Source organism: Acanthaster planci, linkage group LG05 (assembly GCF_054643075.1).
Source record: "Acanthaster planci isolate LZ-2023a linkage group LG05, COTS_SCS, whole genome shotgun sequence".
In the NCBI taxonomy this organism is placed as follows: domain Eukaryota; kingdom Metazoa; phylum Echinodermata; class Asteroidea; order Valvatida; family Acanthasteridae; genus Acanthaster; species Acanthaster planci.
In genome coordinates, this window is record NC_141781.1 from 10,289,794 (window position 1) to 10,304,874 (window position 15,081).

A 15,081-nucleotide genomic window follows, 5' to 3' on the forward strand; every position below is an offset into this window, starting at 1 on the left:
TAATTCATTGCATGTAATCTTAACCGTCACAGACTTATACGGTAATAAAGGATCACACACAGTTCTGCAATTCTCTGCAAGCTTTATTGAAACATCACCCCCCCCCCATTTAGAAAGTTTTCAACATGTAAAATGTGCTGGTCAAAAATATGTGTCATAGAGTCTGCCAAACGAAGTGCAGTGATTCAACATTATCTTCAGTATTGTAGGCCTACCCTTTGTATGTTTCCCACAGTGGCCGAAACTACTCGTTCTTTTACATGTATTTTGATTGACTTCAAATGTCACATCATGAGAATGCACCTGGCTTTATTGGGGGTGTCTCGCATTCGAACGTTGGTAGAATTTAGGGAATTCCCAGGTCCTTTCGCAAGAATGATAAACTTGGTTTGTCACGTAGGTCGTGTCATAGGCAGACCTTTGATTTATTTGCACGTCTTTTGAGGGTTGCCTGGTCGAAGTGCGGGATTATTGATTGTTGTGAATTCAATACAACCATGGGTCATTTCTCCAGAATGTTGAGACAAGAGATCTGTCTCCACCGAGCCTCTCTGAAGTATGGTGTTTCTGAAGAGAATGTATTGATTTTTCGCTGGGTACTTTTCGCTTTATAAAACATTCAATATGCCAGACACAGAATCCCTTTGCTGTTTCCATCCCGATGATCGTTAATAGATCATTTCATGGTTCTGTCATGTAAACGATATTTGTTGTCCTAGGTTATGTTTCAAATATTATATTTACCGTCGGTATGGCTCCTATGTTCGTGTTGATCCTAAAAGCTATATAGGCCCTTATCGGTTCGAATGCAATTGGGTTTTGTATGTATTGTTTTAGTCAAGCAGGGCTATTTCCATGTTTGGAATAGGGGCTTAGTCTACATTCGAAAGATTGCACGTACATTGTATAGGCCCGGTAGTACATGTCCAGTATTTTTGGAGGGCAAGCTTACACGGACTTTCTGTATTAAGGTCCTTCGTCTGAATAAATATCAAACTCGTCAATATCATTCATCCTGATTAGATCCACAAAACTCAGTGTTGAGAATGCATCGTCATAATGAATGTGTAATTCTCCCCGTGTATAGGTTCTGACTCAGGTGTGATGCCCAAGCCGACCTTAAGTTTCCATATCACAGGCAAACTCGCGATTGTGATATTTAAAAGACTCCTACAGTGACCCGGAATCTGATTACGCATTGTCCAGTCTTTTTGTTGGTCAAAAATTTGCACTTCTGAGGTCGAACCAACACATGAATAGATCGTATTGACCCCGAAAATTGTCTTTCTTTACCCGAAACTATGAGTAAATATTGATTCAGATTCCGAATCGGTACGACCCAGGAGTTATTAATAGAATGTAATGTACACGATATCCAATAGACCAGTGCATGGCGGAAAATGCAAGTTTTACCGTAGTGTACGAAGTCATGGTGTGACCTCTTGAGCATAGTCATTGACCTTCCAAATATGGGCCTGGTGTTGACCAGCGTTAAGTTCCCTAATCATATCTTTTCGAGAAAATTCAAATCTCCTTTGCCGGCTTCCCTTTACTTATTCCAATGACTCTTCCACACCAAAATGTTCCCGTTCGACACGTAAATGTCCCTGGCCACCTAAAGAAAACCCTGGCTGGTCGTCTGTGAACTGTTGTAGACATGAACATTTTCTGGCTTAAACCTGAAAAGTTTGTAAGTTCCTGTGTCGTTTTCCGGCTCAGGAAATCATCCACGTCTTTCTCTGTCCTGGGCTCCCTTCTACGTGAGGAATCTGGTCGGTAGAAGATAAGAATGAGGAAACGTTACCACACTGTAAAGTGCGTCACAGAATGACGGTGTGCGAGACGCCAACCAGGAAATTCACACGTGCGTCAGCCGTACGTTTGAACCATTGCTGTATTGATCGAGGGTGCTAATTCGTCTAAAACATCAAGCGTGTACATGTACGTTCTCTCGGTGTTGTTTGTGTTCGAGTATGGTTGTTAGTGTACTCTTTATTCCCAGGATCATCGCAAAGCATGTCATATTGTACAAATTGTACAAGTACAAGTGGTAAATTGTAAATCTCACCACCCGTTGCTTTATCGACAGTATTATCCTCATTATTTTTGGGTTTTGATTTGCCGTTAACACACCTTATGTAAATTTTTTTGATTACATTGTAATTTTGTTAATTAGTTTTGTGTATTTTTGATGTTATATGCAGTTTTAACCAAACGCATGAACCTGGTCAACGATTTGTATAATAGGGAAAAGTTTAAACTTAATAAAGACTAGGATATCAAATCTATCAAGATACGCTCCTAAAATGAGCTGAAAAAATAAACACCGTTAGCGCATATTTGAACACAGCCAGCTTTCGTAAGTGCTAATGATCATGGTTCAAGAGCCTTGTTTTTCAGGACCTACTTTTCTGTGTGCGGAAGGACAACAATGTAGTATACTCGAGGACAGAGGGTTATACATATTCATAACTTATGTAAAACTTTTTTTTAACACTGCGAAGGACCGCCTCGCCTGACTGCATTCTGTGAATGGCCAGTGTCACAGAAAAGGAAACAGCTTTGGGGAGGGAAAAAATAGAGCTAAGGTAGGGTTAGCTACGAACGCACACCCAATACAGATACGCGGTCAGGAAAGCAATCTTGGTGAGTGGACTACGCGGAGTTGCGGCTCGGGGGAAAAGCTGAGGTAGAATTTTCTCGACATAAGAAAATCTCTCGAATCTCTCCTCGTACTTTTTACCCACATCGCAAAGAAGTTCGAGTTAAATCAGTGCCCGGGAGCTGCGTCGTCACAGACAGATGGCCCGTCGGGGCGAGTTTCTGCGGGCCTGCCTGCTGGTCTGCATCGGAATTCTCGGATGGGGTGCTCGGCCGAGTTTCGGTGAGTGAACGAAATGATGTTTAAAATCAAAATCGATCTGCACACTGGGCGGTAAGGCTGTTTCCCACACCACAGAGGTGCAGATTTATAGGGTATACAACTGTCGTTCTTTTTTGTATATTTACAAGAATTGCCCTTGTACTTGTCACGACAACATTCCTGTGGATGAAGACTGCAGGTGATAGTCCGTACAGTGCCTAAGCTCTTCACTGTATATGGACCCGGAAATAAAAACGCCTTTCGTATATACTAAATTTATTAGATTCCGCCCTGTGTACGTGTAAGCATAACCATGATGAAGTTCTATTTTACAAGGGCGTTTTTTGGCTTTTTTTAGTGGAACCTTAGAGCGGTGAACACTGTAGAGGAAGTTCCTTCGGTCGGTTATCATCTGCCTGGGGCGTAGAACTTATGGACACAGGGCATGCACATTAAATTGTTCCGGTAAAGTTTTTAAAATTCAACAAACTGGAGTTTTGATTAGCAGAGAGAGGTCGATCTTCGCATTACTACATTGTACGTGTGCATTCTGCATTTATCAAGATCGAAACCGTGGGAAGAAAAATACGAACGCCGCTTGACACCCTGTTCGCAAACCCAAGAGACTGGTCTGGAAAATTCGGTGTTTGTAAGCGAATACTCGGTATTTTCATTGCTAAATCTGACTTTTGGACGTGTTTGGGAAGCTTTCAAATGGCTGATGGGTCTTGCCAGGGGTAGTAGCGTGTGTTCTTGTCTGCTTGATGAGTGATCAATAATTTTGTTCATTCAAGCGTTGGATAGTGTTATACGCGTCAGTCGTGACGCAGCTCTGTAGGAAAGAATGTTATTATCTCTGCGCCACCTTTTAAAGGTCTCTCACGCCTAAACGGTGTTCTGCGCAGAGACCAGGTGAAATACCGTTATTTCTCCATGCTCGTACTAGTTGCCAGAATGTGAGATCTTTCGAAACCTGATAAAGATCTCGACCGAAATTCACAGAATGCGACTTGATCGTATTCGCTTAGTTGCAAGGGCCATCGCTTGCCCTGTTGCAGCCTGTGTTCCTGTACGTATTAGGTTCTCCAAGGTGGGGAGTTTTTCATCTGACGTTGCATACGGTCGATTGGACAGGGCAATAACCCAGAACAATTCTTTTTGTCATTCTCGAGCCAGCGGCCGGAAACGTTCCCTGACAGCCCTGAAAAATGACATCGCTCACCCAGAACCCCCCGAAGTTGTGTTCTTTTTATTGGGAGAAGTGCGCCACTTTTGTGCCTTTTCACTTTTTTGAACTCCACGATGGGTCTTGAAAAAAAAGCTTTGCGGCTGCACGGTGTATTCCTCAATTCTTTTTGTATTTTTTTAGGAGGGGTAACAAAAGGGTAAAAAGTGTCAAAATACATTGACAAGAGATCGCACCATTGGTATTAATTACCTGAATCCCTTAAAAAGCATTTATCTTGGTTAATGAAATAACCCCCCCCCCGCATAAACGCAAAAGTTTTGTAATTGTTGAGAAAGTCAGCCCCATCAAATGGGGCAATGTTGTTGTTACGCCCCAACTATAACATAAGTCCCAACTATAGTTGGGACAGTCCCAACTGTAGCACTCTAGTTGGGACGGGCCAAACTATAATTGGGACTGATGCTATAGTTGGGGCGTAAGATTGTCATTTGAGAGTGCAAGTCGTTGAAGTTTGTTTCCCTCCGGCCCCCGGCACTTTCTATACTTAAGTAATGTGTGTTTTCCGCAGGTGGACTGATGTTGTCATTAAAAGTAGGATTTTGTTCTTGGTTTTTGTTCATTTTCGTACATTTATGATGTATTTCTTGATGTCATAAAAAAGTAGCATTGAAAAATGAAGCATTTTATGTTTTATAGTTGTTAGTTTTGACCAACATTTTTAGATGCTCATAACAATCTGTTACCATAAACCAAAGTTTCATAATTTAAACTCTTGAAGACCAGTTGTTTTTCACCCACAGCTTTTTGTCCAGAATCACAACAGAAAGCTGTTTCATGTGTCAAAACTTCTGACAGGGATTTGTAAGGTGGCGAAGGGTGTATTAGCACAATCATTTTTTTTTTCACTCAATCTTTCATAAAGATTAGTTTAATCGAATATCATTTAATTTTTATGTGGCATGCATTTTTGCACAGTTGTTAATGAGTCACTTTTCTCACAGTTTTTAATGTTATGTTTCATGGAACTGAAATAACTGAATTGGAAAGGAACTGATTTGCATCTATTTTGTAAAAACAGTACTGTTTAAGCAATAAAATGGAAATGGTTTGAAATTTGAACTCTTCAATACTTGAACCTACAGCACAAACAACACAAACGACACTACTGTCCACAGCTGTAGAATCATCCCCAACAGCAGCAACTGACACTTCCAGGATTGTTAGTGGTACATCTGGAGGTAGTGTCCAACCTGCGACAGGTTGTAGAATTGTTCAGAACGATTTCTGTTGATATCAGTGACTTTCTCATCGGCTGAGGTCACCACTGCTCCATCACTGTCATGTTTTTATTTGAGCAAAAATCACAGTCATGTCTTAAATGCTGTCCTACAAACCCCCACTTAAAAAGGTTATTACTTCTTAGCGTAGTATGCAATGCGTCCAATGTAGCTATGTGTACAGGTACTTTTACTTTAACAAAATGCCAATTAAAATCCCATAGCAGTCCCGAATCCTGCAAAATCAATATGATTTCACATACACCCTAGGGAAATACATGTAGGGCTAAAGACCAGTCAATGGAATAATGAAGAGCTGTGCATGTTTTTGCATGACTTTCAGTTCCCCATTCATTAAAGGTGGTTGCCTTTCTTCTTTTTTTTTTTTTTGGTGTTTCCTTTTCTGTTTGATTAAAAATCTAGTCTTGATTCAAGATGAGAATTTTCAATTTTCAATACTTAAGGTGCCACAGGTTACAAAAGTAAAAACAACAGTCATTTCCCCGAAACCTTGTACTCTCCAGAACCTTTCGGGATTTTGAAAAAGCTTATTTAGATTTCAGGAACCTTTGAAAGTTTCTCAACATTGACATTTTTAAGGAGTAAGAAAGTTTTGAATCAAGACTTTGATAAACCAAGCTAAAGTAGCAAGTAATAGACTGATTCAGTATGGCCAGCCTTCTGATGTTTTGAACAATTGTAGCCACGATTCCAGTTTGAAAGCACAGGACCCAAATATGCATGTTGGTACATGTAATGAGCAGGGACAGGTTGTGCAGTGTGGTACTGAAAAGAAGTACATGGACAGTACATGTATGTGCTGAGTATGCGCAGTAGAAGGGGCTTTGTAGAGCAGTCTGTTACTTCAAAAAGCATGAGATCCATCCTCATTGAGAGCTTATGGTGGCTGATATAAGACATCATCTGAGAAGTGGATCATATGTTCTGAAAGGGTCCAGGCGACAAAGTTTTCTAACATGCACTTTTCGTGCAACTTTACTCTTCTCTTCAATGCTTGAAAGTAATAGGACCCTTGTCGTGGGTTTAGGTGCATTGATAAATACCCTTGTTTTAACCTTTTTATTTGTCCGTCCTTTTCCAGAAAACAGAGGGTGCCTTTGCCGCGATGTCAATTTTGGAAGATGTTGCTCAGTGATTTTTCTGTTCAAAGTGTGAATGCAAAATTTTCTCATTGAAAACACTGTGGAGAAAGAGTTGCTCGTTGGCTTATTGCCAAATTAGAACAACAGAATATGAAGGAAAATTAAGCAGTTTTTATACACAAATCAAATGTAATATTGAGGTTTCTCCCTGGAATGGCACCACAGTTTTGCTTTAAAATGTGGAAATTTGCATTAACACCAAATACCCTTTTAATAAGCAAAAGAACAATTCTTCATTAAATTAACAGTTCAAATCCTTTGATTGGTCAACATATGTGTCATTGTCATCATAATGCAATTTCGGAAAGGAAGGTTTTCCAGCTTCCTATGTATTTAACCTTTCTTGCTCTGAGTTTTCCTTTGCGTCATTGGCCATCAGACTGGCTTTGGCATACTCATTAATCTAGACATTTACTATAAAAAAAAGCTTATTTCAAAAGGTAAACCACTTTACTGTGGCAAACCTTCAGCAATAATATATAGATTCAAAACAACCTTCAAAAAAGAAAGTTAGGTTACTATACAAGCGGCTTTAACAAGTTTGAAAGTTGCTCTTTTTCCTGTACCCTAAGCCAACAGCATCTACTATTTGGATGACACCAAGTCGCTTAAGTGCGCTACACACTACTCTGGCAGTTGACACCCAGAGATTATTATTATTTCTTCAAGCCAAATTTACTCAGTCCACCAGTTATTCAAATGTACTTTTTGTATACTGCCTCACTCATAAAGTCCTCACCTGTCATTGCTTATTATTTGTTCGAGGGCAAGCATAATCTTAACCTCCCTACACAAAGTAAACTTTATATCTTCTGATCTTCCATTTTGTCACTTCTTTGCTACTTTGAGTTAACCCTTAATTAGGTTTTATTGGCCAATAGGAGTTTCCAAATAATAGAATGGTTACTTTTGACACATACCCGACGTATATATTGATAAACGCTGTATGCTCAGTGCTTGTCCAAGAGCTTGCGGAAAAAAATTCACAACCTTACTCGTGTGTGACTCAAACTTTTGATCTGAAAAATAGGAGTCCTTTCTTTTGTACCATGATGCCTTTAAGAATAATACAGCATTAGTGGAGTTTTCCCAAAACCTTTTTTCAGTTGTTTTTGTGCTTTCACCAAGGCCTAAGGAAGAAATTTGTTTGCATAATATGAGCTAGAGATATCGAGTATGTGAATACTTTTCTACATTACTTACACACCCTGCAGCACAAACAGGTACTATGCCAGAGGAGACGACAGTGCCAGTAACAATGCCAGTAACAATGCCAACAACAGAGTCAAATGCTGCAACAACGGGAGCACCTCCTGCTATAACAACAGGAGCAACTCCCATGGCAACTACAGGAGCACTACCCACTGCAAACCCTGGGACCATGGCACCTCCAACGACCAGCAGTGGTGTCCAACCTACCTCAGGTTGCTTTGAAATTGCACAGAAATATTTATCCTGCTGTCAATTTTTTATCCCAGGCTGAAGTCACCGCTGCTGCTTCATCACACTCACATTTGAGTTCATGGCGGAAAAAGCAAAACAAAGCATGGTTCTATACATGCCAAAGACTGGCATTTTGAAACCAAAAAAGTCTGTCAAACCTCAAGCCCCACTTTTCCAGTCCCACCTCCAAACATTCAAAGGTCTATGTTCACATTTATGTTCAAAAATATTCTGTCTTTAAAAGATGATCATTAAGGTCTAGAACCATGCTTATTTTTGCACCATTCTACATTTCTCATTTCCCTTAGGGATAGTATTTCTTTGCTTCTTCCATTTTGGTCCCTATTTTTGCTTTTTATGTTTAGCATGAGAACCAGTGAAGTAACTCAGATCGGAGAAACATATAACTTACTTTGACAAATTTTAGGTGTATATTTTATTAATGAAAAATTAAACAAGAAGGTGTTATTTGCTTACTTAAAACTTTTAAAATACATGAAAAGACACAATAGAAACTTGACCCTTGCCACACAGTCTGAAAATTACATTATTTGAATGTAATTCTGGACCATTTACATCAAAAAATTCTTTTGTCCATGTGGTGTACATGTAATTGACTTGGGGATAGAAATGTACTCAGAGTTAATCTCTGTGCCAAAATTTTTTTCGTAATGGCGATGATTTAAACACCATACCATTTCCCCTAACTTTACCGCAAAAGTTTGTTTTCTGTTAGCTGTCTTTTAAAAACTTTTATTTTTGAACCTGGTTACCATCATTTTTGAGATGTAGAATGTAGTATCTTGCTTTCCTTATACAATTTCATTTAACACTGTAGCTAATTCATAATTTTATCATCAGCACATTGAAAAATTAAAATTTTGTTCAGTGCTGGGCATTCATTCAATGCTTGCATACATTTGTGTTACTGATTTACCTTCTAACAAATCCTTCTGTAAACAGCGAAGAGATATCAACAAATGCCAATGTGTTGGATTCTGTTCTTGACAGGAAGAGGAAGTATCTGTGCCTGGATCAAGCGCCTGGGCAACCTTCATAGACCTTTCTTTGCTATAAAGTTGCAAATGCTTTCAAATGTATGGCTAGCTGGGAGTAAAAAAAATCTGAAGAATAATGCACAACGTGTTCAAAACTTTCATGCTGATATTAAACTAAGGACTGCTGCTAAATACTAACTGAAATTGGTTTTCATTTTTAATACAGCCAAAGCAAGAGGGTAGGGCAAAGTTGTTCACACCAAGGGTGATGTTTGTGCAAACTGTGATCATCCATAATACAAAGAAGTGGTCAGTGTTTGTAAACAAAAGAAAGGCCAGTGGACGGCTGTTTCAAAGCCAATGTATTTTAATCCATCAAATGGAAGAGGTTCAAATTATTATCAGCTGTTTTGTCACAAGGGACTTTATCTTTATGTTGCACAGGCTGCTGTGTCTGTCATATTCAACTCGGAGCTTGTCCTGTTCTGTTTTGTAATGACAGTGACCTGGCCTTCTTTGTCGGGAAATGGAGCATTAAATTGAGGATTTAGGTGTCATAAGACCAAGTGTAATCATCATATTCCTTTTTTATTTTATTTATCTTAACTTTTTTGCTTCACATGCATAAATCACATGCTTCAAACACCATCCGAAAAACTAGTCAGAGGTCCTAACAGCTTTTTGGTGTTGGATCTTCAAATGTTAATGCGTACCGCATCTTACATCTGAATTGTACACCAGTGTGAGATGTAGTACACCAAGGCAAGGTGCCATTGATGAATTTTAATCAATTGACTCGGGTCTTGCTGGGGGCACAACATTCCAAAATTGCAATCACATGTACATGTATGTACTTCCATCTGGTTTAAAGTTGGTGAATAGTTAGTAACTACATGTACTAATGATACATTGCTAATAACTGTCTTTTTTCCTACAAGATTCCAATAAGGGCATTTCCTTAAATCACTGGCTGGTATCCCCACTTCAAACTTGCAAAAGTAACAGCTGGCAGTTCATGTCATTTTCATTCCAAAGTCGTCATGCATTTTAATGCAGACTTGGACTTTCGATAGATTCATAGGTGTATCGGCTGCCTGTGTGAATAGACTTCTCAAACAGAACACATTCACAAAGTGCGTGCTGCATGCTTGGTATGCAAATATTGACAGTTTTGAGTTGTGTAGAAAAACTTTTATGGAGAAGCCAATCCAAAATGGAATGACAAAGTGAAGGGTATAGTATTGCTGCGTTATATTTATTTCATTAGGAGCATTATGGTCATTTCATTAAGGAAGGTTGCTTCAGTGAATGTTGAGTACCAAAGTTCAGCAACACAAATTGAATTCTGACTAACCCATAACCAAATGTCAGGTCTTCCAGTGGTCTCTCAGTGGACTAATTATCAAGAATTTGTCTAAATATCAAATAGAATGCAATTTTTTTCTGTGTTTTTTAAGATTTCATTTTTTTCTGCTCCTTTTCTAGCTTCTGATGATGGCATGTTAAGTCCTGAAGAACGGAGACAATATGAAGGTAAGATTTTCTGTTCGATAGTCAAAACTATCATACAGTAATTCATTTCATATTCAGAGGTTACTTTTGTCCAAGTCACTTCGTAATTTGCTGCATCACATGAGGAGGGCATACCCTACACTAGCAACCTTGTATCTATAGAGTGGTCCTGTGCCCTCGAGAAAGTGTACATCCAGAACCAGATTTTGAGGGGCATAAAGTTCGGGGGCAAAAAAAAATTGGATAATTTTATGGCCTTTCTGAGGCATGGTCTAAGGAAGGGAAAAGGTAGAGGAAGACGACCCTTTTCATCAGGTTTCCAGTAACAGTGGGCTCCCTTTTGGCTTCCTTTTGAGAGTGTCAAATGGTCCCTGATTGTCCCCCTTCTGTTATCCTCCGTTGTCTTTAATCCACTTTCTATTTAAAGCAAAAGCAATGTCTCTTATTTCTTCAAAGCATACCAGGTTTATTAGGTTCAAATACTTCAGCAATCCTGTTTATTATATCCTAGTGAATAGCTGACAGCAGAATGGTTTTTTTTATATGTGCCTTAGCTTTGATTCACATATTCAAACAAAGCCACTTGAGTTTGGGGCATATCCGTAATATGATGGCAACTGACCGTTATTATTGTCGCGATGTAGAAAAGAAGTGATGTAAAAATGAAATAAAACTGGTCCTGGGATGTGAAATCCTGGAAATTTCATTTGAGCACTTTTTACACTTGAAACAAACAAAATGCGTTTAGTCAAGTCTGTTATGCCAGTGCCAGTTTAGGTTAAACAAAACATTGCTACAAGGCAGGTTGTAACTTCTTTTCTTTTGTTTATGCCTTTGTAGAGCGAATCGGTGTTTTCGACTATTACCACAGAGAGTACGAAGGATATGATGGCTGGTATAACAACATGGCCCATCCCGACTGGGGTGGATCAGGTTTGTAAAAGTGGTTACATAAAGATAGGGGAGGACTTTCTTTTCAAGATCTGGTATCACCTGTGCCAAATTGATTTCACCTTAAACACTGTTAATAGCTGTCACTTGTGATGGTACCATGGATTGCTTTGACTATGATCTTTGGAATTCAAAATTCATGCCAGCCTCCACCCCAGGTATGGCATCTCTTCTGATTAGTCTCTACATTTGCTGATGTTCAAGAGTGCTGAGAAAAGAAATCTGCCTCCTGGGTATCCTCTGAACAAAGGATGGCATAATTTTGCATGAGAATGATGCCCTTTCTGGTGGGAAAATACTGTGTCTATGTGTGTGCACAGGCTTATGCTCTTTGGTGCAAGATGTGCTGAGTACGAGCAAACAACTTGTTTAAAATACACAGTAGTCACGTGCGTTGTGCCCCAAGTTGAAATTTGGCTCCACCAGGCTGTCTCTTCATGATGATGGGTGCTTCTAACTAGGGCAGATACACCTAATTACTCGTGCATTCCACTTGGCCATCAAGTGAATTGGGGCCAGTTAGAATCTGGGAACATCTCTGATGCAAAGAAAGATTGTTAAAGGACAAACCTCAGTTTTAAAATTTCTATAAGATGCAACATTTGGCGATGAGTTTTTGATGTGAAAGAAAAATTTTGAAAGTTTAATTTGAGTAACAAAAGTCAGTTCACAACTAGTCGGACTTGCTAAATGTAGATAATGTTTGGAAACGGGTAAAAAAATTAAGAATCTAACCTCACATTATATTAATGCAGCCCAAAGAGCCCAAAGGGCTGGATGCAAGCTTGAGAAATTATTTTGATTTGAGGATTTTGTTTCACCTCCAATCCCTGTGTATAGTCTTTGTGATTAGTATGTACATTAATGGCAGTTTGTGGACACTCTGTGCTGTGGCATTTGTGCACCCTGTGTCAACTGAGAAATTCTACAGGTGACTTCTACCAAGATCTGTAGAAAATTGTTGTGGGACGACACCTTATTTTTAGTGGTCCATCCAGATCTACATTTTCTGCCTTCTGTTTTCTTCAAGTTATTCAGTACTTTCAAGAGTCTTTTTCTTTTCCAGAGCTTCCTTTGACAAGAAGACTTCCTGTTGCCTATGCTGATGGTGTGTACATGATGGCCGGGAAGGACAGACCTAACCCAATCGACGTTAGTGAGGCGACCATGAGGGGCGACACTGGTCTTCCGTCCTTCCTCAACCGGACAGCATTCATGACATTCTTCGGTGGGTTTTGCACTGTCAATTTGACTCGGAAGCCTTTTAAGTGAGAGGAAGAGAGGTTGAAATAAATTGTCAATAATTTGTATAGGCAAACAAGGACTAAATTTAGGCAGCCTTTAACTTATTCAAATATTTCAACTTCCTCTAATATTTGCTGCTGGAATTGTGTGTACCATCCCTGCATAGTATACTTAGTGCTAGTGGGTTTATTTCCTAAATGAATTATTTTTTCATATCTTGGCTGAATGCTCTTGCAGTTGAAGACATTTCTACTTTGAAGTTCTTCTGCCGATGCTGGTTTAAGCATATGACTTCGCTTCGAGTTATGATTCTAACACATCCTTTTTAAACCACCAGGACAACAAGTTGTTGAAGAGATCTTGGATGCCCAAGGGGCAGGTTGTCCCCCTGAGTATGAGAACATTGAAATTCCAGAGGGTCACGAGTACAAGGACATGACTAAAAACAACCCACATGGTTCCGTGGACTTCATTCCATTCTTGAGAACCCGCTACAGCTTCAACACTGGTTATTCACCAAACGTACCCCGTGAACAGGTAATACCGCAAGGAGACCACTTTTTTCTTTGTGGAGGCACCAGCAGCCAATTTCACGAAATGTGACGTAACTCTGAACCATGCGTAAGCCTTGCGCTGAAAATTTATGCTGTAGATGCGCAGTATACTTGCGTTTGATTTCACGCAAGTTCCGTAGCTGCACCACTTTTTAATAACATTAAATTTTTGGGATGAGGACAATATCGGCTTTTACAATAGTTGCTACTTTCCAATATCCCAACAGTCATTAAACAGTCATTAAATCACCTCCACCCGCCATTTTGGAATAGTTTTCCACTTCTCCTCGTCAGAACCGGACAGAAAATCTTGCAGTTCTCTCACAGCCAAACAAGTTTTTCTTTACCTTCTACAACAACGTTTACCTTTCTTGTGTAAGCCTTGTTAAGAGCAGCAATGATGAGGCTTTACTGAACATGATAAGCTGGTCAAATCATTTATTATGGCTACGTTTCGCGCATCTTGTACCACCTAAAATAACTGCACATTTTAAGCCATGATTTGTTTCATAAGTGGCAGACTTAAGCAGTGCACAAGTTTACCGAAATCGGTCTTAATTTGTTGTTCAACTTACACAATAAAATGTGGCGTAAATGGAGTTATGCCATTGCCTAAAGTTTCATAAAATCAGCTGCAGATTCTGCATTTTAAAACTTTTAATGGGTTTTACCCTTACACTTGCATGTATGTTCATAGCACTGCATGCTCTTGGTTTTTTCTAAGATCTTACAAACTATTCACAAGCTTACTCGGGTGGGACTCAAATCCATGACTTCCTGCTTATTTGTGCAGACATCTAACCACTCGATCACCAAGCTGGGGTTGGCTTACTGGTCCGAGTCAGCTCACCAGCTGTAGCAGTAAGCGCTAAGAATTATTTCCAAAGATGTATTTTGCATCAGAGTGATTTCAGTTTTTAATTGGTTTGCCCTTACACCGATGTATATATTCATAACACTGTATGCTCGGTGTTTTTTTCGAGAACTTGTGAAAAAATGCTCAAGCTTACTAGGATGGGACTCGGACCCACTTCTTCCTGCCACAATCCCACAATCTTGGACAATAGTGATCATACAGTGTTTTGATATGTGTATCTGTGTATAGGCTTAAACTGTTAGAAATTGACTTATTCTTGACAAAAATACATCTTTTGAAACAGATTCTACGAGAAAATAACAGAAAGGCCTTCCATTTCATGGAATCTATCTGTTCCTCCTTAAATCCATGCAGTTGAATGAAATAACCCCATGGATCGACGGTGGTCTGGTGTATGGAACCACCAAGGCCTGGGCTGATGCGTTGCGATCCTTCGAGGGTGGTCGCCTGGCAGACAACTCCAAGAACAACCCAAATGAGAAGGGCTTCCCAGAGGAGAACACGATAGGTCTTCCCATGGCAAATGTGCCGCCCCCAGCAGAAGCCGAAGATCACGTTCTCAGGAATGTAAGACGATTCTTCAGTGAGTATGGACGTTCCTTCCACCTTTTTCCCCACACTGGAACTCAATTACAGTTTCTGTACTGACTGTGTCATACTTTGTTGACATGTTTCTTTATTTACTTTCATTTATTGATATTTATATTCAATAGCACATTTACTTTATACTAATTACAGAATGATACGGAGTTAAGAAGACAATGAAAAATGTTCAGTTTTAGAGGTCAGAGGAAAAGCCCGGATAAATGATTCGGGGAATCCACAGACTCTAGTTGGGACTAAAAACCAAATCCACATGTGGATTCGAACCCAGGCCCCCAGAGGTGGAAGGCGAGGAAAGAAACACAAAGCAACCTGACTTCCCCTCGTAGTTTTTTATGGGAGCCTAAAGGGGGCATAGATTCCAAGCTCTATCAGAAAGCATACATATAAAAATAACTGACATCAT

General features: G+C 39.6%; 1 protein-coding gene across 4 annotated transcripts in view; it reads left to right on the forward strand.

Annotated features, from left to right (window-relative positions):
- The first annotated feature begins 2,543 nt into the window (after nt 1-2,543).
- Nucleotides 2,544-15,081, forward strand: part of LOC110980995 (dual oxidase 1-like) — a 32,312-nt gene continuing 19,774 nt past the window's right edge. The window contains exons 1-8 of one of the 4 annotated variants that reach the window (XM_022238117.2): nt 2,544-2,884; nt 5,195-5,311; nt 7,707-7,916; nt 10,419-10,466; nt 11,286-11,378; nt 12,463-12,624; nt 12,979-13,178; nt 14,427-14,655. In XM_022238117.2, the coding sequence (XP_022093809.2) occupies nt 2,803-2,884; nt 5,195-5,311; nt 7,707-7,916; nt 10,419-10,466; nt 11,286-11,378; nt 12,463-12,624; nt 12,979-13,178; nt 14,427-14,655 (1,141 nt within the window). In that variant the 5' untranslated portion in view covers nt 2,544-2,802. The remainder of the gene's footprint in view (nt 2,885-5,194; nt 5,312-7,706; nt 7,917-10,418; nt 10,467-11,285; nt 11,379-12,462; nt 12,625-12,978; nt 13,179-14,426; nt 14,656-15,081) is intronic. The other 3 variants (XM_022238125.2, XM_022238133.2, XM_022238143.2) reach the window with 3 other exon arrangements.